Source organism: Lissotriton helveticus, chromosome 4_1, assembly GCF_964261635.1.
Source record: "Lissotriton helveticus chromosome 4_1, aLisHel1.1, whole genome shotgun sequence".
NCBI lineage: Eukaryota > Metazoa > Chordata > Amphibia > Caudata > Salamandridae > Lissotriton > Lissotriton helveticus.
The window spans coordinates 1,437,234,953-1,437,257,398 of NC_136063.1; the positions used below are offsets into that span (position 1 = coordinate 1,437,234,953).

The 22,446-nt window shown below is 44.7% G+C and overlaps 1 protein-coding gene across 4 annotated transcripts in view; it reads left to right on the forward strand.

The window, feature by feature from the left end:
• The window catches only part of RANBP9 (RAN binding protein 9), a 315,855-nt gene that overhangs the window by 228,353 nt on the left and 65,056 nt on the right, over positions 1 to 22,446 (forward strand). For all 4 annotated transcript variants that reach the window (XM_078687988.1, XM_078687990.1, XM_078687989.1 and 1 more), the window contains 4 exons: positions 9,112 to 9,296; positions 11,298 to 11,410; positions 16,524 to 16,632; positions 20,534 to 20,724. In XM_078687988.1, coding sequence (XP_078544114.1) covers positions 9,112 to 9,296; positions 11,298 to 11,410; positions 16,524 to 16,632; positions 20,534 to 20,724 — 598 coding nt within the window. The remainder of the gene's footprint in view (positions 1 to 9,111; positions 9,297 to 11,297; positions 11,411 to 16,523; positions 16,633 to 20,533; positions 20,725 to 22,446) is intronic.

The following is a 22,446-nucleotide window of genomic DNA, read 5'->3' on the forward strand; positions in this document are numbered from 1 at the left end:
TGTTAATAGTGTAGCGGCGGGATAATACTCGCCTCCGTGTCTTTAATAAAATTAAGACTTTCCGTCATAATAACTAGGAAAATCTACATTTTATGGCAAGACCGGAGGCTCCTATTATGCTTGTTTAAAGCAAATCAACAACATCAGAAGCAACAGAATGAATAGGCTTACAATAAAACATGCGGAAAATACTGTCATTGGACCAATCTGCTGATCTCAGTATGTCCTCTAAGCGGGAGCCAGCCCAAAAGGCCTTAGAAGCCATGGCTCCTCTAGCCGAATGTGCTCCGAAAACAGAGACATCAATACCGGCAAGGGACATAACCCAGCAAACCCACCTGGCAAGGGTAGGGGAGGAAACAGGAAGGTGGGGTTTACGAAAGGAAATGAGGAGTTGAGAACAAGAGGGCGTTCTGAGATCACCGGTCTTTTGTTCATACATTTTCAAACACTGTCCCACACAAAGCTGGGGCGGATCGGGAAAATAGGGATAAAAAACAGAGTCTAAGTTAGTCTTCGTGCGTCTGCGAATCTGGAACAGCACACCTGTAGGGGAAAATTGACGAGAAGAAACATCCAAGGCTTTAACATCAGAAACCCTTTTGATAGACACCAAGCAAAGCAACATAGTAAGTTTGGCCGATAACATTTTAAGAGACAAAGCAGAACTAGAGGGCCAATTCAAGAACAATTTAAGTACAACAGAAACATCCCACAAAAGGTATACTTAGCCAACGGTGGTTTAGAGCATCGAACACCCTTGAGGAGGCGACAAATCAGAGGATGAGCCCCAACAGGCTTACCATCAATGTGGGTGTGTTTGAGGGAAATGGCAGAGCGGTAAAGGTTGACAGTTCGATAGGCCTTCCCAGCGCTGGCCTGAGAAGCTAAGAAATTGATAACAGAACTTAGAGAGGCTGAAAAGGGATCGAGAGACCTTTCCAGACACCAGCTTGCCCAAAGACGGAGTTGTAGGCTTTGGAAGTGCCTGGGGCCCAGGCCTGGCTGATAAAGTGAGCAGCCTCTTGTGAAATGAAGATGTTAGGAGGGGAAGGCCGGAAACTTTCCAGGCCGACAGAGTGAGGGAGCGGTCCAGGATCAGACTGTGACGATCGCCTTGAGGGTTGAGAAGAAGATCGTCGAAGGACGGCAGAAGTACAGGAAAATCCATCGCCATTTCTAGAAGAACAGGGAACCAGATTTGAGCTTGCCAGAAAGGAACTATCAGTACTAGAGAGGTTTCCTGACGGCGGACTTGCGCCAGCACTCTGTTGATCATAAGGAAAGGAGGAAAGGCATAATTGAGTTGACAATACCAATCCTGGAGGAAGGCATCCGTGGCAAGAGCTAAGGGGTCTGGTCGCCAGCTGAAAAACTTGGGCAATTGGGAATTGAGGCGAGAAGCAAAGAGGTCGATAGAAAAGGGACCCCACAAATGTGAAAGAGAAAGGAAGACGGAGGGACAAAGCCTCCAGTCGCTGGAGTCGCGCAGGAACCTCGAGTGCCAATCCGCTACCAAATTGAGGTCGCCTGGAAGATACTCCGCTGTCAAGGAGAGATGATGGGCTAGGCAATATTCCCACAGACTTTTCGCTAAGTCTGCTAGAGGTTTGGACTTGGTTCCACCGAGATGATTTATGTAGCGAACCGCAGAAACATTGTCCATGCGTAAGAGTATGGAACAGCGGATCCTGTCTTTGGAAAGACTTTTGATCGCAAAGGAGCCAGCAAGCATCTCTAAACAATTTATGTGCAGTCTGGACTCCTCTCTCGACCATGCTCCTCCAGTTGAGATTGGACCACAGCGGGCGCCCCAACCCGATAGACTGGCATCGGATTCTAAAACAAGATCTGGGGATGTGGCGAAGATAGTGCGCCCGTTCCACGCATCTAAATGGTCTATCCACCATTGCAGTTCTGTGCGAGACTCTTGGTCCAGCGCGACGACGTCTGCATAAGCTAGACCTTGGCGAAGGTGTCTGATCTTCAGGCGTTGAAGGGCCCGGTAGTGCAGGGGGCCCGGAAATATTGCCTGAATTGAAGAGGAAAGAAGACCGACAATCCTGGCCTGAGATCTGAGGCAGATGACAGAAAGATGGAGCACAGAGGCAATCTCCGCTTTGATTTTGGAAATCTTTGAAAGGGGAAGGCGTAAAGACGCCGCTACCGAGTCAACAAGGAAGCCCAGAAATTCCATGCTCTGAGAAGGGACCAGAGAAGATTTCTCGAGGTTTACAAGGAAACCCAAGTCCAGAAGAAGACACTGAGTGGTCTGAAGATCTGCAAGGAGACCCTGTTTGTCTGAATTCAGGATTAGAATATCGTCTAAGTAGATTATGAGTCTGATACCAAGAGAGCGAAGAAAAGCGACCACTGGCTTGAGAAGTTTTGTGAAGCACCATGGTGCAGAGGAGAGACCAAAGGGAAGAGAGGTGAAACAGTAGGTCACTCCTGACCACTGGAATTGGAGGAACTTCCAGTGAGACTGGTGGATAGGAACTGTAAGATAGGCATCTTGGAGATCCAAGCGAACCATCCAATCGTTTGGCCGAAGGGTATCCCTCAGATGAAGGATCGTCTCCATTTTGAAATGACGATACACCACAAAGTGGTTGAACCATTTCAGGTTTATGACTGTGCGTAATTTCTTGTTCTTCTTTTGGACCAGAAAAATGGAGCTTAAAAAGCCTGTAGAGTCGTAAGGAAAAATTTGAATGGCTTGTTTTTGTAATAAGGACTTTATCTCGGTTGATATGAGATTTGCCATGTGCAGAGAGAACACGAGAGGAGGAGGGAAAGAGGTCTGGACAGGAGGAGAGTAAAACTCTATAAGATAGCCTTGAACCGTGTTGAGGACCCACGGGTCTGCACTTATGGAATGCCATTTTGGTAGAAACTGTTTTAATCGACCCCCTACAGGAGGGAAAGAAGAAAGGCTTACCTTGTTGATTGGAGTTGGAGTTGCGATAACCTTGACGCCCTCGGCCGCGGAAACCACGGCCTCGCTGTGGATAGAACCGCGGCTTGTATTCTTGGGTGTTGTCGTAAGAACCTTTGGAGCCTTGATTGTAGGGACGGCCGGAAGAGCGACCCCTGCCTCGTCCGGCCCGGCCAAAAACCCGAGGGGCGAAAGTCTTTTTTATAGATTGTTGAGCCTTGTCAAGAGAGGCGAAGGTAGAGACAAAGCGGCTGATGTCGCGAACCAAATTCTCTCCAAAGAGGAGGCCATTTGCCTTTGAGCCGGGGTCCATAGGAGCAAGGTTGGCTAACTTGGGGTCCAATTTGATCAAAAGACCCTTACGTCTTTCGTGGGTAATGGCTGCATTGGCATTGCCCAGGAGGCAAAAGGCACGCTGGACCCACATGGAAATGTCATCGGCTGAAAGATCAGAACCTTCAAGACGGGCAGACTCTGCCATGTCGAAGATACGCGCTAAGGGACCCACAATGTCCAACAATTTGTCTTGGCATGTGGACCATACCTTGTCAACCCAGCGCCGAGGGTCTTTTCCAAATTTTGAAAAGAAGGTAAGAAGAGGTTGGTCGATGGAAGGGACGAGGGTGATTTTATCAGGGAGGGCAGGTTTGGGACACTCGGACTTCAACCTGGAACGCACAGCTGCCTCAAGAGGGGGACGAAGGCGGGCAGAAATGTATTCACCAACGTGGTGCGAGGGTACCCATTCAGTCGAGTTGGGATGACGGATGGAGGACGGGTCAAACATTGGGAGACCCTCCGAGTCATACACTGGATCAAAGTTAAAGGAATCATTTTTGGGAAGTTTGGGGGGAGGGGGGTCTGTGACGTCAAAGATATCGAACAAATCGTCAGCATCAGGCATATCGTCATCCGTGTCCAAGATGGTGGAAATCACTAATTTCTTATTAGGAGACTCTGCGTGTTTGGATTTTTGCTTCTTTTTGCCCTCTGAACCTACAAACCCCTCCTTAGCAGGAGGCCTGGGAGGCACTACGTCCTCGTCCATAGGCGAGTGAGACTCGCTGACCATTGCTGACAACTTTTTAGGCTTTTGCACAGAAGCAGAGTGTTCCACCTTTCTTTTTCTGCTATCCCCCGCAGAATGGGCCAAAACCTTGGACAACATGCTGACCATTAAATTCTCCATATTTTTTGACAGTCTCTGCATAGAAACTTCCATTGCCTGTTCAACAGAATTGTTAATAAATCTGTGCAGGTCCTGTTTGAGTGACCCATTATCCATAGTAGAGGAATTTTCCTCAGAAGAGCTCTCTATCTCCATGTCAGCCAAGCAAGGCAGGTAAGGGTTAATGTGAGAGAAAAGGAAGGGGTGTGAACCGGGGAGTGAGGAAGGGCGGGCCGACTCTGAAACAGAGCGAGGAGACCGGGCTAGAGGCAGACAGGCAGCCGGCTCCGAGAACCATGCACTACACGCTGGAAGTGGGAAGCGGAATGCAGGGCACAATCGGGTTGAGAGCCTGGAGAAAGTCGAAAACAGGCTCCGGCTCCGGTGAGGCAGAAACAGCTCCAAACGCGGTAAGAAGGTTCGCGAACAAGCGCGAGGACCGCGGAGCGGAGGAAACCACTGCAAGGGGCGGGGGGGGGGGGGGGAACGAGCGGAGACACCCGAGAAAGCCGAGAAAGTCCTGAAGCGCGCAAAGCGCCAGTCAAAGCGGCGCAAAAGCGCGTGAATGAAAGAGGAATGAAACCTGAAAATAATGTACAAGCAATAACAATGAACAAGCAAGATTATGAAGAAATACAGTGAGCATAGATAAAAGAACACTTATCTGACTGCGAGCAGCAAGAAAAGAGGAAGCTGCGCAGTCAGTGTGTACTCTTATCTATGTTGTGACTGCTGATTGGTTACTATACTCTCGTTTTTTCTCGTTCCCATGGCCCAGTGGTTGTCTGGCCCTCTGGGAACTGTAGTTCTTGCACTTATCTTGGCTGCTATAGGAATAAATGCAAGATAAGAAAGCATAATAGGGAGGAGGAGCCTAGCTCGCGACCGAGATGGCCGCGCTTTAGCTCGGCTCCGTTCGCCCGCCTGTGTTTTTCACATTTATCCTGCATTTATCCTGCCCCGGGAAGCCCTCCTTGCTGTGTGGTACTACTACGACGCACTGCAGGCACTTACCACTTGTTCCGGTTGTCCTGGCTGCTGTGGGTCCGGTGCAGTGCCCCCGACCATTCCCGGGACTCGAGAGCGGACTGGCCTGGTTCTTCGTCCCGGCTCCTGGGCCGGATGCAGCCTGCGGGCTTGCCCTTCGGGGCGCACTGGAGGTGATTGGAGGGCCGCTGTTCGTGTGAGCCGGAGGTTCCTGGCTGAGAGACTCCTGGTTGGCGGCAGCCTTGGATGGTGACGCTGCCCCTCAGTATTGGGGTTCCTCGTGTGTTCAGCTTCCTCCCCCTTTGTTCTCCGGTCCGGCCATTTTGTTCTTTGCCGCCCGGACCCGGAGATCGGGACTGGCGACATTGGGGGGCCGGCGAATCCCCTTCTTCTGGTGGCCCCCCTTCCTGTCCGGGGTGTTCTTCTGCCTGTCGGCGGGACTTCATCTGCTTGACTGCCGCCCCGGCGGAGGTTGTTGGCCGCGCGGCCTGTTCGGGCTCTCAAGATGGCGACCAACCCCATTTGTTTTGGCCGGGCCCGGACGAGCACTGGGGGCCCGCCGCAAGGCCCGGGTGTCGGATACTGTGAAGGTTTTCCTGCACTTAAGGGGATCTTCCACATCCTGCTATCCTGGCGGCTCTCGGTGGCCGCGCCACTCCTGGCTCTGGATACGGTTCCTCACTGCGGGCCTCCCGGGCCCCCACGACCGGATGAGGCATTGATATCGCGGGGTGTGGCTGGTACTCTCCTGGCGGACTCGGTCCCGGCTGCCGCCCCGGAGGTGCGTAACCTGATAGCGCCTTCTCCTCCTGTACTGCCTCCTCTGCCCTTGGCCCGGGAGCTGGATTTTGTTTTGCCGGACTTTCATGATTCTCCTGGTCCCTCTCAATCACCACTGCCCGATGACGTCTCCTGTGCCGGCCCGGATGGGTCGGTTTTTATGGATATATCCTTGGAACTGTGCCTGCATCGTTTGCTACATTCTGTGATTTTCCTGGATCTTCCGTGCTTTTCTTCCTGTGACTTTTTTGGACTGCCGTTGGACTCTCCTGCTGCCTGCCTTCTGTTCTTTCTGGCAGGGTCCTCGTTGGATCGGACCCTTATTGCTTTGGATAAAACGGGTCAGGGCTGATGTAAACTGACTCTTATATGCGGTAGCTCATGAACGGCTTGGATGATCTCTGTGTCCTGATATGGTTCTGTGTAACTGGTTAGTGCTCCTGGACTTTGGCCTGATACTCTTTGGCTTCCCGAGGACTTGGACCTTTAACCCGGGCGGGTGGATGGGTGCGTTTACTCCTGTCTTTGGCCCTCCCCCGTGTGTATGTTTGTATGTCTTTACTCCCTTCTTTCCTTCCCTTCCTTCCCCCCCCCCCTTTTTTTGTCTTTTAATTCCGACTTTTCTTGCTCCACTATATTTCGGGTTCTACTTAGGGCGACAGGCACGCTGCGGGGGGGGTAGGCCGTAGCCTTCTGCAGGGGTGCAGGGTGGGCTTAAGGGTGGGTGGGGGGGGTCTGTTTGTGTCGGGGGGGTCTTTTTCCCCCCTTATTTTCCCCTTTTTTTGTTCTATGGCTCTTGTGTATTCACTTTTTCGGGACTCTGTCACCTTGTATCTCCCCCGGGGGTTTTCTGTCCTTCTTCCGGTGTGTGGCTGATTGTGGTTCGCTGCCTATTCTGGTATCGTGTTTCTGTTACATCGCATGCCGGTCTTATTGTCCTGTTTTTCCCCCTGGGGGTGCATGGTCTGGCGGGTGTTCCTTTTGTTGTCTTTTTCTCCCTCTTTCCCTTCCTCCTTTATGGAGGTTCCCTTTTTCCGTTGGGGTGCGTATTGCGTAGTCTTTGTGATGGGGCTTTTTGACCACGTCTTCTTTGTTCGGGTAGGGGCGGAGGTGAGTGAGCTCGATTGACTGTTGCCACTGTCGCTATTTGATGGTCTGATTCTGTTTCTGTCCTTTGCTAGATTTGATTATATGGTTTCATTTTCTTACGTTGTGTCTATAAAATGGCGGCTTGCCACGGTCCCTCCCTTGTACTCTCATATACGGCCCGTTATTCCTTTGGTCCCCTCCCCGTGCTAGAAAATTAACCTTTATTATCCTGCTCTTGCTGAACGCTCGATGGTTTTTATTGCTTCACCAGTGCTCCTGATGTTATATCCTGTGCAGATCTTCTTTTTGTATGCTGGTTATTTGACCATTCTGTTCTGGCCAGCCCGTGGGGTTGTAGGCCAGTATTTGTGAGCTTTCCTTGTTCAATAAAGGTTTTAAAAAAAAAAAAAAAAAAAAAAAAAAAAAAAGCATAATAGGAGCCTCCGGTCTTGCCATAAAATTAAGTTGAAATGAAATCATGTTATTTCGATTGTGTATTCCTCTAACGTACAGACCAGGTGTTTTCCCTTCTGTTTGGATAAAATATGATGACACCAATCCCATGGGCATATAGGGTTGTCCTTATTAAGTATATACAAGATCCACAGTAGGCCCGGAGTGGGACCTGGGTCATCAGGAGTAAAAGTCTTCAACCCCTACGATTGGGCCCCTGAGTGCCCTATGGCCCTCTGAAAGGGGTTCCAACAACTGATAAAGGCGTATTCGCACATGTTTTACTAGAGTGTGAAGGTCAAATTCGAGTTTCTTACCCCAGTACAGCAAAAGTAACATCAGGAAAACACTATTTATTGTCACACAGAGTGCATGTAACAATTACTTTACATATGGAACCAACTCTCCTAATAGTCAACATATCTCTTCAGTGTGATGTTTACCTTCTTATTAAAGGTTGTGACTCTTTTCCATAATGGGCAATCGATTCCTCTACCAGCTTTTTTCACTCCCACACCCACCTGAAAGTGGAGGGGAGGCTCCTTTGGCTGGACCCCAAGAGGTCTTTGGTTTTTTATATTGATCGTAGCGAGGCCAATCGAGTCAACAATCAACTCTTTGTGTGGGTTTTCTGGAGTGACGACCGAGAAGACTGTGCGGAAGATGTTCTGTTGAGGTGGATAGTCCTGCATAAAGATCTCCTGTGCAGTGGCCCAGGAACAGTACTCTGAGGGTCTAATAACCCATTCTTCCAAGGCTGTTGCGATTCCTTTGGTCCAATGGGTGCCTGCCTTGTCCTCAGCCAAGGTATGACATGGATATCCGTGCTTGTATCTGCAGAACTTTTGGGTCTGAGTCCACTCTGTGGACAGTGCACCTTTGCTAGCTGTTCAAAAAGTGAGGAATCTGAGATCATAAGAACTAGTTAGTTCTCTTCGGTAACACTGTTTCTGGTGGATACTCTATGTAACCACAGATTCCTTACTGCCCTCAAGCCTCCTTGTTCTGTGGAACGGCTTCTTCAGCATCTAAAAAGTTTCCAAGTTAGAGATCAGCACACTGTCACGAGTAATTGTTTTACACTGCTGTCTAAGGGTGCAGAAAGGAAGAAGACAAAATAAAGACGCTGGGGTGGTGCTTATACGCAGGGCTTCTCCGCCATTTCCAGGCCTGGTATGGAGCCAGTGTGGAGCTGCATAAAGCGGCTCAAGGAAGCACGGCAAAAAAAATCTCTGCCACTAATTTGACATTTGGGAGATATTCAAAAGATTAGGAATCTACAATTAGATTGATTATCCACCAGGAAGAGTGTTACCAACGGTAAGTACCTTGTTTTTGAATGCAGGGTTTACACTTGTACAGTTTAAGCTTCTGCTTGAGATTTATTTTACATTCCCTAGAGAAGCTCCATAGATAATAAATACGAAGGAGGTGCCAGCTTCTGTTACTCCAAAAGTGAGCAAATACATCGGTGTACAAAAGACAAGCGTGTTTCTTGTCCATGGTTTTTCATTACTCAGTACAGAGGTGTGTAAAATGCTCATCTTTTACCGTTATTCGCTTGCTTCAAATATATGCTGACTTTAGTTTGTGATCTCGCAGTATCTGGCCTGGCAGTCCTTTTTCTATAATTCTTTACTGCAGTTGTGTAATCCTTTGCGGACCGCTAGTAACCAACATCCAATCTTTCTTGCAGCCAAATCTGTATCCCACCGTGGGGCTTCAGACTCCAGGTGAAGTGGTAGATGCAAACTTTGGTCAACATCCATTTGTATTTGACATTGAAGACTACATGCGAGAATGGAGAACCAAAATCCAGGCCCAGATTGACAGATTTCCTCTCGGGGATCGTGAAGGCGAATGGCAGACAATGATACAAAAGTGAGACTCTTGTTTTTAGGTGGATGGATGGCTAAAGTGTGACAGGGAAAGTGGGTTTTAGTTAAACAAAATATCTTTTCAAAATGCACGAACATCGGGGTTATTTTAATGTTACTTTGAGGGTACTTGTGTATAAATTAGCTGTCAGATAAATATTTGCAACAATTTTCACTATCTTCTTTGTTGGAATGTGAGCTTTAAGAGGAACTGCTTGCCCCAGGGTATTCAGGGACTACCTGCCAAACATTCCAGACGTTTGTACTAGAAGTAATGACTTCATACAGAGTCTGTACTGAGACACCTTGTATGTAATTTCATTAAACCTGCCTGTTCCTCTTCTCGATCATTTAGAGTAACCAAAATTAAGGGAAATCTAATGAAAGTTTCACGATTCTTTTTTAACAACTTTTTTTTTAAACTCTTCTCCTAAATGTGTTTTAGAGGTGTACCACTATCTCTGCTTATATTACGTACGAGTGGCTAGAAGTTGTGATTGATTTAAACACAGCCTTAAGAAAAAATCACCATGAAATTATTTTCTTTAAGGAGTTTTAATTTCTCTACGCAGCTCTCCAGTGTTATCACCCAAGAATTCACCCTGTTAAAAAAGGCATTCAAATCAGAGGTTCCGGTGGTATCCATACCGTAGCAGTTTCCAGCACAAGTGCCATTGTCTAGTATCTAGATATTGCCACCATTTGTGCATATTTTGACACCATTGGCTACTACCTGGTGATATTTTATTACCTAAGAACATTTGTAGATCTTTATTTCTGATCTTAGTGAGAAATTAAGGAATTTCTTTCAGTGATTTCTTTCTGTTCTCTGTATTCCTTGGTGCACTCTATTGAAGGAAGCTCCTTTCCATGCATGCTGTGTGCTTCTGCCTCATAATGTAGCATTTTATTAACAGAAAATGTTTTTTCTTTTTTATATTTTTCTTTTGTCCCCCTCTGTCCCCACCAGAGATGGTTAGATTATGGTGGGCTGTCATGTTATAGTACCTAACTGCCAGCATATATGTGAAATTGCAGCACAGCAAATAAACCATCAGAGCTTACCTGGTGGTCTCTACAGCTACCCTGCTGACGTCAGTCTTTCCTTACATCCCCCATCTATATGTGAAGTAGTTGGAATACTGGAGTTATTATCCTTGTTGACTCAATCAATGTTGAGCATGCCCTTGTCAACTGTAGTGGTTTCATCTGCCCTCACTTTAAAAATAGCGGGACCATTTCCAAGAAGGATGGGATTCGAATAAATGAAAGAAGAATGGTGGCATGGAAATTCCCCTAAAATACTGACCGTTTACAGTTTTTTCGAAAGACAAGCTGTCTCTCACTCGATTCTTCTTTTATCACATCAAGGACCATGTGTGGGAAAGTAACCAACTGCAGCCTTAAGCTGGTACGTGAGACTGTAGTTGCTCTGGTTGCTGCAGCCTCAGTCCGAATGTAAGCCGGCCAGCTGGCAGTGCTCTGCTACAAACGAATTGTTGAGCATAGTATCTATTTCTAGGCGTCTCTGGCTGCTGCAATTCCCCAAACGAGGCTCTGCTGTCTCTCCGAAGACAAACCAGACGACTTCCAAGCCACGTCAGTACACCTTGAAGCAATGCAAAAGTAGTCTAAAAAGCAAATGAAATTCAGTCACACACGCAAGTCATATTTAAAAGTAAGGAAAATGCCCTGAAAGTCAAATAAAAACACAGAGATACAAATGAGAAAAGAATTGCACTTTTTTAACCAAAGGCATAAGCATGAATGCTGAGAAAATCGGCACGCACTCTGCAAATCACCGTGGTCTAATCTGACAAAGACGTCAGGGGAATGTCGCATTATCGGAGCCTCCAGCCCTGCCCATATAAGTCTCTGGAAGCCAGTCTTCATATGCCTTCTAAATTGCACTTTTTTTTCCTTTTTTTTTTTTTTGCTGTGATAACATTTTTATATTTCTATTGTGTATATGTTGCCACTTAATAAGCAATTTTGTGTTTTTTAGGATGGTTTCGTCATATTTAGTTCATCATGGATACTGTGCAACAGCAGAAGCCTTTGCCAGATCTACAGACCAGACTGTGCAAGAAGAATTAGCTTCCATAAAAAATAGACAAAGTAAGTCTGGAGTCAATGTTCAAATTTCCAAGTGATGTGAGTTTTATTAATATGTTGATTTTTTGGGATATTGAGCCTCTATCCGATGTTCGAGACACAAGCCATTTCCTTTATATCTGTTCTTCATCTGAGTAAAGTGGAAAACTTTAACTAGCGGTTGCTGTATAAGTGATAAGGTAATGTTTGAGGTTGCAGATACTTCCAAAAACTGGATCTCGTCCAATAGTTTTTTTACACCCTTTTTTCTTTTTACTTTGATAATAGTCAAGCATTTGCATGAGAACCCATGTATTTGAGTTTATAAGGCAAGATAAAGGTTCTTTGCATGTCTAACTTTTGCTTGCTTACTTCTGAAGTACACATCTTATCGTCATCTTGATGCTATGGTATTACCTAGTTGGAAATCACGATTTCATTTTAATTGTTTTTTTTTAATGGGTTTTATTTCAATATATTGAATGCATTACAAACCAACTATAAATAGAAGAGCAATACAAATAATATAGAGAAACATGAATTTCTTTCGAAGTCTCAGTTTGCAAATCACAATCTGGGCTACAATGGGAAGATGCCCGGCTCCAAGATTAAGAGAATGTTTTTGCTTGAATAAAAAGGTGCTGCTCTGAATTTGGCAGGAGAAGTCTACCTGGTACAAGGAATATACAGATAAGGAAAGTTGACTGGAGATCCCTTAACTCTAGCACTAGAAGGGCCAAGGGAAGGTTTACTTTCACAACCCTGACAATGGTTCACTTCCGTTGACTAAGGAAGATCACCAGAAACATGTTAATGATCTTTCTTGGTCTACAGTCTGTTGACACTGAATTTGACTGTCAAGTTCTAGCAGGAATTGCTGATGCCAGTGTGTGCAATGGATTCCCCCAGCTACTAGTATATCTTGGAAGTGGCTGGTAAACCCAGGGACCAAAGTCCTGAAGTTTTAGATACATATGGTCTCCAAAGTGAGTTCTGGCTCAGTTACATCTGTACCATTGAAAGAAATTCAAACCATGGCTATGTCTTCCCCTAATCAGGCATTTGTGTCACTCTTGGTTATTGGCTTCAATACCGGACTTTCAAGAGCACCAGTGACTTTATTTAATAGAGGAGTTTGATGTTTGGGTTGTAGTTTTTCCAGCATTATGAAAAAACATTTTTTAAACTTTATTTATAGTTTCGGCAGGGAGCAAGGCAGTTCAGGAGTGCAAATTCACTGTCAGTGATTTTACATCAGAAAGACTACTGAGAAGGTACACAATATTATCATTACAAAACAAACATGACATAAGTTGCATGAGATCGATGATGTAGAAACGCGGTGTAAAGAATACAAAGTCCCACAGGTCCACCCCCATCTGTATATCGTGGCAACAGCAACTGTTGGCTAAAACCACACCTTGCAAGAGTACGAAGAATGTGAAGTACAGGCATTATAGGGAGAGGAGCCCCTCATCCCACACCCTCTGGGACTATACCCTGCTCTAATTGAGAAATAGAAGCTTGCTGAGTGGTTTAAACATATGATCTGTAGGGACCCCAAATGTCTTTAGGTCGGTAAGAGCTTGGCAGAATACGGGCATACACCTCGCAGTTGGTATTACAGTACGCCAGGCTGCGCAGCGAGCCCTGAGGGGTAAGAGCTGATTTGCGGCCCCGCAATAGACCAATTTATATTTTGTCAAGGAGCACACAGAGGGATGTAAAACATCTAATTGTTTTGGGATAGTTCACTGTGTATCCGAATAGCACCACTTCTGGTATGGGGGAAGGGTCGGCTTAATCATGGCCCCTAGTGTGCTGTGTACATCTTCCCAATATGTTCGGAGTTTTGGACAGGTCCATGTGAGCTGTGCAAAATCGGCATGTGAGGCAGCGCACTTGCGACAAGTATGTGGTCTGGTCGGATCTAGTCTGTGAGTTCTAGCAGAGGTAATATAGATTCTGCGTAAGAACTTAAAATACATCAGTGTGTGCCTGCTGTTGAGAGAGACGTCCTTTGTTACTGCGCAGAATTTACCCCACTGATCTTCTGTTATAGGGTGTCCTAGATCTGCCTCCCATTCCGAGCGAACCTTGAGCATTATGAATTTTTGTGGGATATTGACCTTCATCTGTCTGCACCTCTTACGTTATCCCTCATGGGTGCTCCCCAAGTCTGATACTTTTTACCATTTAAGTTGCTCTTTTTGCCACGTTGATCAAATCCGTTGGTTTTAATAGACTGGTATTTTCCCAAATCATAATTTCTATCTCCAATAACAATGCTGAAACCCAAGTAAAATTTCGTTCCTGTATACTGTCTAGTTCCACCTGAATGTAATCTCACTATTTGAAACTAAACTGCAAAAAACCTGAAGTCCTCCTGTTTAGGAGGTTGTCTTCCACCTGGTCCTCTCTTGTGGTATTGAGCTGATCTGGGCCTCAGGTGAGCTGTCTGGCGCCGCGGCTAGGGTGACTGACTCCGGAATCTGGGGATCACGGTTCGATCCCCGGCACCAGATTAGCCCAGCACCATGTGACTCTGGGCAATGCTTAATCTTCCCGACGGCCCCCAACGCCTAGAGACCCTTATGGGCGATTGTGCGCTTTACAAATGTGGATTATTATTATGCCAATACCCGCCAAATATGCAAGAAACCTAGAAGTCTTTTTAGACCAAGAACTCTGTGTGGAGAACCAAGTCAGTCTATTCAGCGTCACTTGCTTTCTGATCCTCGGAATGCTACACAAAATGTTTTATTTCTTTCCTCTAGATATTAATTCGGTTGACCGACAGGAGTGCCCTTGCAATGGAATTTCTCCTTGAGTGGGGACACTAGATCCTAATTTTCGGGTTACATTTTAGTAATCATCTTTGTCAACAACTAAAATATAAGTTGTGCAGATTCCTACAGAAAACTTAGTGACTGAGGTGCAGGCAATACTGTTTATTTTCTGTGTGTTAATCATTTCATATTTGTACTTTGTATGAGCCTTGGGTAAGTAAGAGCTATAAGGCTAAACTTTGAAACTTATTGTTTCAAGTTGATTAAGATATTAAAATTATTTTGCTGAATTACAATGAAAGAGTACTCTTCTTTCAGTTGTGAGCTCATTGAGGAGGGTGAAGGAAAAGGGGAACCTGTTCTTTTTGGATGACTTTGTGATGAGCATGTCCTGTTTTAATGTTGCCTTTATATAAATGTTCCTGGTTAAACTTGAATATAGAAATGTGTTTCCCTTGAATATGTCACCTGTCTAGGTGCTATAGAGAGGGCAATTGAATTGCAGTTTTATGTATCGTGGATCCTAAGGTATTGGTGCACATTACATAAGCACCAGTTACATTACAAAAGGTCAAATCCACATTTTGTTAGGTAAAATTAGATTGTGATGTGCCCTAAATCACAGGATGTTGAGTCGATGCTGAGAAACAAACGTGGTTCCCCAGTTCGTAACTCCTCATCCTTTCACGTTTACATCTGAAGATGTGGAAGTTTCCTGTACATTTACACTCACACATATTTGGTGTTAGTTCTAAGGACATAACATGCATAAACATTGATTACGAATAGGGCTTGTTGTTTAATGATTTATTTTTTACATTCTGTGTTTATTTTCCCATAGTTCGTTTTTCACATCTTATAGATATGTATCAGTGTTAATTTTTCTTTGATTAGGAAATGTATGTAGCAACTTTCATTATTTCACAATTATTAACTGATGAATGTATACTCTCAGTTTCATATTTTTAGGATTTTAGTGTGCTAAGGAAAAGAAGTTCCAAATCATAATTTTTGGAAATTCATTACACTGATGAATATGCACTCACACTTGGATATCTTGAAGAGTTTAGTCTGCCTAAGGACTCTTAGACATTAAAACAATACGCTCACCAGAAAGGAATTGCATTGTAGCCTAAACAGCTATTTGATCTTCATTAGGCAAACGTATCACATATTAACTGCAATTCTCATGCTCAGAATCTGCACAGCTAGTGCCCAGGTGGTCATGATTAACAGCATGGAAAAACCCAAAAGATGTATAGTGTTTGTATTTTTCCATTTTTTTTTCAATAGATAAAGGGAAGCATATTTAGTTGTTATGATAATTAAAATATGTCATTTCTCTACAGACTGCTAGTATGGTTGCGCCAAAATCTTATTTTGACAACATAGAGGAAGGATGTATCACTGTAAAGAGCATGTATTTATCCATGTTTCAGTTGTCTGCCTTCCATTAGTCTTGTCTCCATCTTAGAGCCATAAAAAGGGAATCAAATGGAAATGCAACATACAATTTAGAATGAATGGTGCCTGATTAAACTCTTGTGGTGGATAAAGAAGACCCTCCCCTTGTTGTCTGCCTTACTCATGTCGATAGGAATGAGGAAGCTATTTTGCAAATCATTGAAATCTATCCAGTTGAGCATGATCATAGTTACAAAGACAGTTGTTTAAGACTAAAGTTCCAGAATGACAAGCCTGGTATTACATAGTTGCTGTGAAAAGGTAGAAAGCAAAAAGATGGTTTGGAATACAATAGTTTGGAGCATAAAAGAATCTTCCTCGACATTTCTAGCAGCTGCACAACTTCCAAGCCAGCCATATACATGTATGTGGATTATAACGCTATTGATATTTAATTCATAATATATTTTTAATGTACATACATTTACAGTCCCTATAGGTATACTAAATGTACGTATACTAACTGTAGTAAGTATGTTTGCCTGGAACTTTGGTCACAGAAAATGTACTCCAAAATTAGATTTTCTCAAAATAAATATTGAAACTTGCTTTTCATTAGTTCAGTCTTGTGAAATTGCCCCTTTTTCTGTTTTATCTTTTCACATTATATTTTAACCCACATCTATATTACAAAAAAGCTTTCCAAAAATCTGATTTTAATAAGCTTGTCTTGAAGAGAAAACGTTCACCCAAACTTTGCTAAAAATCATTTTGAAGGTCAAGTTTCAAGTACAGTTTGTTTGATTTCAACTTTTTTGATACAGTGTGTAAGGTTTATGTGCTGTATATGTCAGGTAAGGTTAACATTAATAGGGTGTTTTTTATGCAAGTGGTGCCCTTTTGATTTGATCATTAAGCTTATTTTCTAATGTGCTGACCAACAGGAATTCAGAAACTGGTGTTAGCAGGAAGAATGGGAGAAGCCATTGAAACGACACAGCAGTTGTACCCAACCTTACTAGAAAGAAACCCTAATCTTTTCTTCACACTAAAGTAAGTAATGGGCTTGTCAACTGCACCTATTTGTAAAAAGGATATTTGTATTTCGTTCTTTTTTACCCCTAAGCAACTAATCCATTTTTATCAACCTTTGTATTCAATATTATGAGCCCGATTACGGTGAGACTCGGAAAGCCTCTGACGTCAGGTTGGAGGCTTTCCAAGTCTCATCGTCATTTTCACTTTCGACTGCTGTATTAGGATTGTGGCGGTAAAAAGTGAAACCAGCCAATCATTCTGGCTGGATTCCAACGGTTTCAAGGAGCCCGTCGGCCAGTCTGAGACCTGCACGAAATCCCTATGGAGGGATTTTCTGCAGTTGGATTACGATATCAGTTTCCCACAGGCTTTCCATGCTGTGCTTTCCAGCATGGAAAGCCTGTCAGAAAGTGACTTTGGGGCCCCTTCATCCCTTCGGCCTCTGGTTGGGGGCCGAGGGGGCACCCATGGTGCCCCCCTGTGAATCCGTGCACCGTGTCATGGTGCCTCTGCCACATGGTTCAGGGATTCACACAAACTCCCATTTCTCAATGGGAGCTTGTGCTACGGCCGGTTTACGCCGCCGCACAAGCTCCCACAGGGAAATAGGAGCTGCTCAAATTATAACTAAATATGCGGAACTGCCGAACAATGGTCGGGCAGTTACCATACCGATACGGTTGCATCCTCCTGACATCGTAATAGATCCCTATGTCTGTACTTCCCTGTCATAATAAAAGGGCACACACCCATGAGCATTATTTTCAAATCCAATTTAATTGTGAATTTTCACCAATATGTTACAGAAATGTACTTGAAAGTGTTTTTCCAATACCCAGTGTTCCACGAGTTTTGGAATAATTCATTCCTTCATCAGTGTAGTGATAGCCAATACACTTCAAATATAGTTGCTCTTAAAAGCTGTATTGCAGCACTGATGGATCGTGATGTTGCCGTCACCAAACAATGGCTTCGACTGACTTCCCCGAGCCACTGCTTAGAACATAGAAAATTATTATATTGGAAGTGTCGTTAGCCATACCTAACCCAACTCTACACGTATTTTCCTTTCTTATAATAAACAAAAAAAACAAGAATCGAATAATTGCCTGGCCAATCAAAAAAAAAATCTATTCTGGAGAAATATTAAGACTGTCAGTGGAGTACATATTTAATAAAATAAAAAATAAAATAAAAAAGCAGTAAGGATTATACACGTAAGGTGTATCTTCAATCACAAATATAATTCGGCAGATCTTTGGCTGATTGATCACATGACAAAGTTGATTTTTTTCTCTCCTTTTCCTGTACTTGGAATTTCAACCTTTACATGGACACTTGTTTTCCTTTTTCACATTTGTCCTCCTCATCCAGCCAATTGTACAGACTCATGCCTGGATGTATGGTAACTATAATTTACTACACCTAAACAACCATCCCAAGTGCCACGTTTTACTATCACTCAACAATGCGGAATTGCAGTGTTTCATTTTTCTACCCTCAAGGGTTCTAAAAACCTAGGCTTTCTTTTCATCATATTACTCATTTTGACCCTAACCCATTTTCATACATTGAGGTCAACTTCTTTCGCATCATGTTCAGTATCATATCCCTTTTTATAAACCTCTCAAGAACTCGCAATATACTCCCCTTTCAGGTATGACCACTTCCCTTACCTCATCCTTGGCACCCAACCTAAATTACCCTCCGGAAAATGCAATATGTCTTTCATGAGCACAAAAGGACTGAACCCTGTGACACAATTTAGCTAAAAACTAAAAGTCCAAAGCATCTTGAACACCTCGCATTTCCACTATAAATTGTTTCTCTTTTCCAACCCCTCTCCTCTCCGCACTCCCAGTTTTTGGGATAATAAACCAAGATGGTCTTATGTGTAATGCCATTCCTTTGTACAATTTCTGAAATAAATTGTTGCTTATTACGGCTCCTCATTTATTTTTGGGCAAACCTTCCCTAAGGGAGAATCTGTCCATGATCTTTGCAGCCACCCTTTCATCAACCCGTTCTGCAATTTCAACCCCTGGATATTTAAAATAATCAACCATAGTAGAGATGTGCGTGTTCATTTTGCTTCATACAAAACAAGACCTATAATATCTATTTCTACTTTCTCTTAAGACATATTTGGGCTATTGATGAGACCAAGCCGAGGTCTGAATGTCAGGTGTGATTTATCTGAGTTTTCCCAAATTACACAATCTCCTAGCACCTTCTTCACACCCCTTTTTTACTTCCGACTTCCAATGCTAATCCTTGAATATCCTTTTGGTTTTTACTAACCCAACCTAAAACTTTTTTTCTGAACTCAGTGTGGTACTACAAAACTGCCTTTCATTAGCAACTCGTCTTCAGAACTTAATGCGCCCTTCACTTCCAAAGTACTTCAGTAGATTCTTATCAACAATCTTCATAATTTGTCATCCACTTACAACGTATTCTTTTACGTGTCATAAATAAATGACCACAACCAATCCAGTCTTCCACTCCTGCTTACCAATACAGCTTTCCCTCTCTTCGCAAAGATTGTCAGATTTCTATTCAAACCAAATCATTGTCCCATCTTTTCTTCCAAACCCATTCCAACAGAAAGATTACCACGTGAAAAGATGAGGACAGCTATAGTGCTATAAAAAATAGTTTTGGCAATAGTTAAACTCCTTGAGCCCATTCCACACAAACTAAAGTAGCTACTGCTGCTCTCTTTCAAATGTCCCAGTTGATCAAATTTGCAGAGAGGTCACATGGAGTTGCTTCAGCACATTTACCAGTGACTATTGTTTCCAGTCTGGCTGCACTCGATATGGTCTGAGGACTAGTGGCCTCATAGCTTAGGTGTAGGCCTAACTCCAAAGGTAGTGGTGAGAAACCTGGAAATCATGGTGGGTGAAAGAGAACCTTTCCATGAAGGAACATGCAAAATACATCACTGGCTCTTGTTTTAGAATTATGCGCCCTTTTAGAAAAATATTTCAGTGTCTATCGCTCTAATCGAGAAAATCCCTAGTCCAGGCCCTTATAATTATTCACCTGGACTATGGGAATGCGCTAATGGCTTCTATGAATGAAGGACTGTTCGCAAAACTTTAGGTGGTCCACAATGCAGTGGCACTGTTAGTCTGTCACCTTCCACATCAGTCTTCCTATGAACCCATCCTCGGAGGCCTCCACTGGCTGCCCATAAAAAAGCAATCACATTTTAAACTTCTTTGTTTGGACCACAACTCCTTCAATGGGAATGTACCACAACATCTATAGAAAAACTCAAATGGTATGCCCCCACTAGGAGTCTTGGGTCTAGAGGGAAACTCTGTCAGGGTGATTTGTTGCACTCAATAAGCAACAGACACAGAAGTGGATCAGCCATTGATGTAGAGCCTCTTCACTTGGTATCTAATCACCTTTTTTGACTCACTATTGTGTTCCCAGTTCTCCTGGCTTTCCAGTTAGTATGTGCTGTGAATAAATGTGCAGTTCTATCATAATTTAAGGAAGAAGCATGATTGTGAATGCACGGTTACTTACTCTTGATGCTAGTTCATTTACTGCCAATCATGCTCTGTGGCAAAATCAGGGCAATGGATATGCAGATGGTGGTTAAGATCCTTTCATTTTTTATTTGCAGAATTGCTAGCACTCCTTTGAGGTGGGTGGGCATGTTTGTGTAGTTTGTCCACTGTTTTGCGAAGCTCTGAGGAACATTCATGCTAAGATTAATACTGTAGAATCCCACTGTTTAGTAGCCAAGATTTTCCATTCTGAACACTACCTTGTCTGACTTTACAATGAGAAAAAGGCTTATTCTTGTTAATTGAGAACAAAATATGTATCATGTACGTACTTATGGTCCATGTGAATGAACTGTTTGTCTGTAATTCTACCTTTTCACTCCTTCTAGAGTTCGACAGTTCATAGAAATGGTGAATGGCACTGACAGCGAAGTAAGATGTCTAGGAGGCCGCAGTCCTAAATCTCAAGATAGTTACCCGGGCAGTCCGCGGCCCTTCAATAGTCCCAGTATGAGCCCAAGCCACGGCATAAACATCCACTGTCTAGCAACCAGCAAAGGAAGCAACACTCACTTTCCTGGTATGATCTCACTAAAAGAGTCTGCATGTTGTAATCTTTTTTTCTTCTTCTTTTGATAGAGAGGTTGGATAGATATATGAATAACCATGGGAGAGGAGTATGTCTTAAAATATACTGCGTAGTAGAAAAATGCTGCAAAGTTTATACACAGCCAATTAAAATGTTATGTTCGAGGCATGTGGGCTGCTAAATTCATATCTTAGCATTAGATCGCCGCCTAGTGTTGGGCTCGGATGATTGCACATTGTTGTCCTGGAAGAGTCTTCGAAGTATCCTGAGATAGGTGGCTCCTCCCCTGGACTACAGTGCGCATGGGCATCGGCTCCATCCCCAGATTGTTTTTTTCCGCCATTGGGTTCGGATGTGGTCTCGACGTCTTACTGTCGGAACCAAGAAAAACTAACTTTTAGCGGCCAAAAGGCCTCGATTTTCTTGCGTCGGTATTGTCTGCGCACGGTCTCGAGTCTTCCGTCTCTTGGAGCCGGAATAAGCGGAGTTTTCTTCGCTCTCGGAACTTTGAGGCCTTCTCATCGCGACACGACTGCAAGCCTTTTCGGCCATGGAGCGGAGCCCGTTTAAGTACTGCCCGCTCTGTGGGTCCAAGTACCCACACATCGATCTACACCCCGTGTGTAACAAATGCCTTTCGCCTGACCACGACGACGGCAAGTGCAAGTTGTGTGCACAATTCCGCTCAAAGAAGACTCTCAAGCTTCGGCGCGCGATGCGCATGGAAGCTAAACAAGCGGCCCCGGATCCGGAGAACATCTTCGGCGACCAAGACGAAGAGGACCAGGGTCATCATCTCCAAATCTCCCCACCCGAGACGGAGGTCGAGGCGGATCCGGGAGACGACGACTGAGTCGCGGGTCAAGGCCTTGAATACGTCGACGAGGTAGGAGACGACGATGAGATTTATGGGGCCGCGGCAGACAGCTCAGGGGACGAGCTCTGCCCCGAAGGTTACGAGGATACCGACCGGGACACGGGATCGCCTGTCGGCCTTACCCAGGACCCGTTGCCGCAAGCCACAGCCCCGCCTTCGGGCCCGGCCACGGACTTACTTGCTGGGCAGACTGTTTCGAAACCGAAACCGAAACCATCGGGATCGACAACACCTACAATGGCCGACCCGAAAACGAAACCGAAAGTTAAGGACTCGAGTGTCCCTAAGATGGCTACCGTGCCGGTGAAAGCGACCGTGCCCGCTACCCCATTGACTCCGTCGACCTCCGGTCCGCAGAAGTCGAAGAAGTCCGTCGATTCCGATGCTGCGAAATCGAAACCGACGCCAGAGGAGGGGTCCTCCAAGAAAGATGGTCGGCACGGGTCAGCGGCTACGACGCCGTCAAAACCCGCCAAAGTCGGCTCCAAGGAGGCTACGCAGGCACACGGAAAGAAGTCTGTGCCCCGAACGCAGGAATCGGAGGCGGTAAAGACAGGATCCGCGCCCAAAGCGCACAAGGCCCACAAGGACGTCGGATCCGAGGGGAAAATCAGACCATCCTCGTCAGCGCCGACACAAACTGTGAGTGTGCCGTCCCCCATAGCCGAATCACTGAAAAGAATCAGGGAGAAGGCCTTTGCCCCGTCGGCTCCGATGCCGTCAACGCAGCCGCGAAAAGACACTCCAGAGAAGCCGTCTGGGAAACTTCTCTTTATTTTGCCGCCGAAGGAGGCGCCAAAAGCATTTTCAACCAAATCGGCACCGAAACAGGTGAT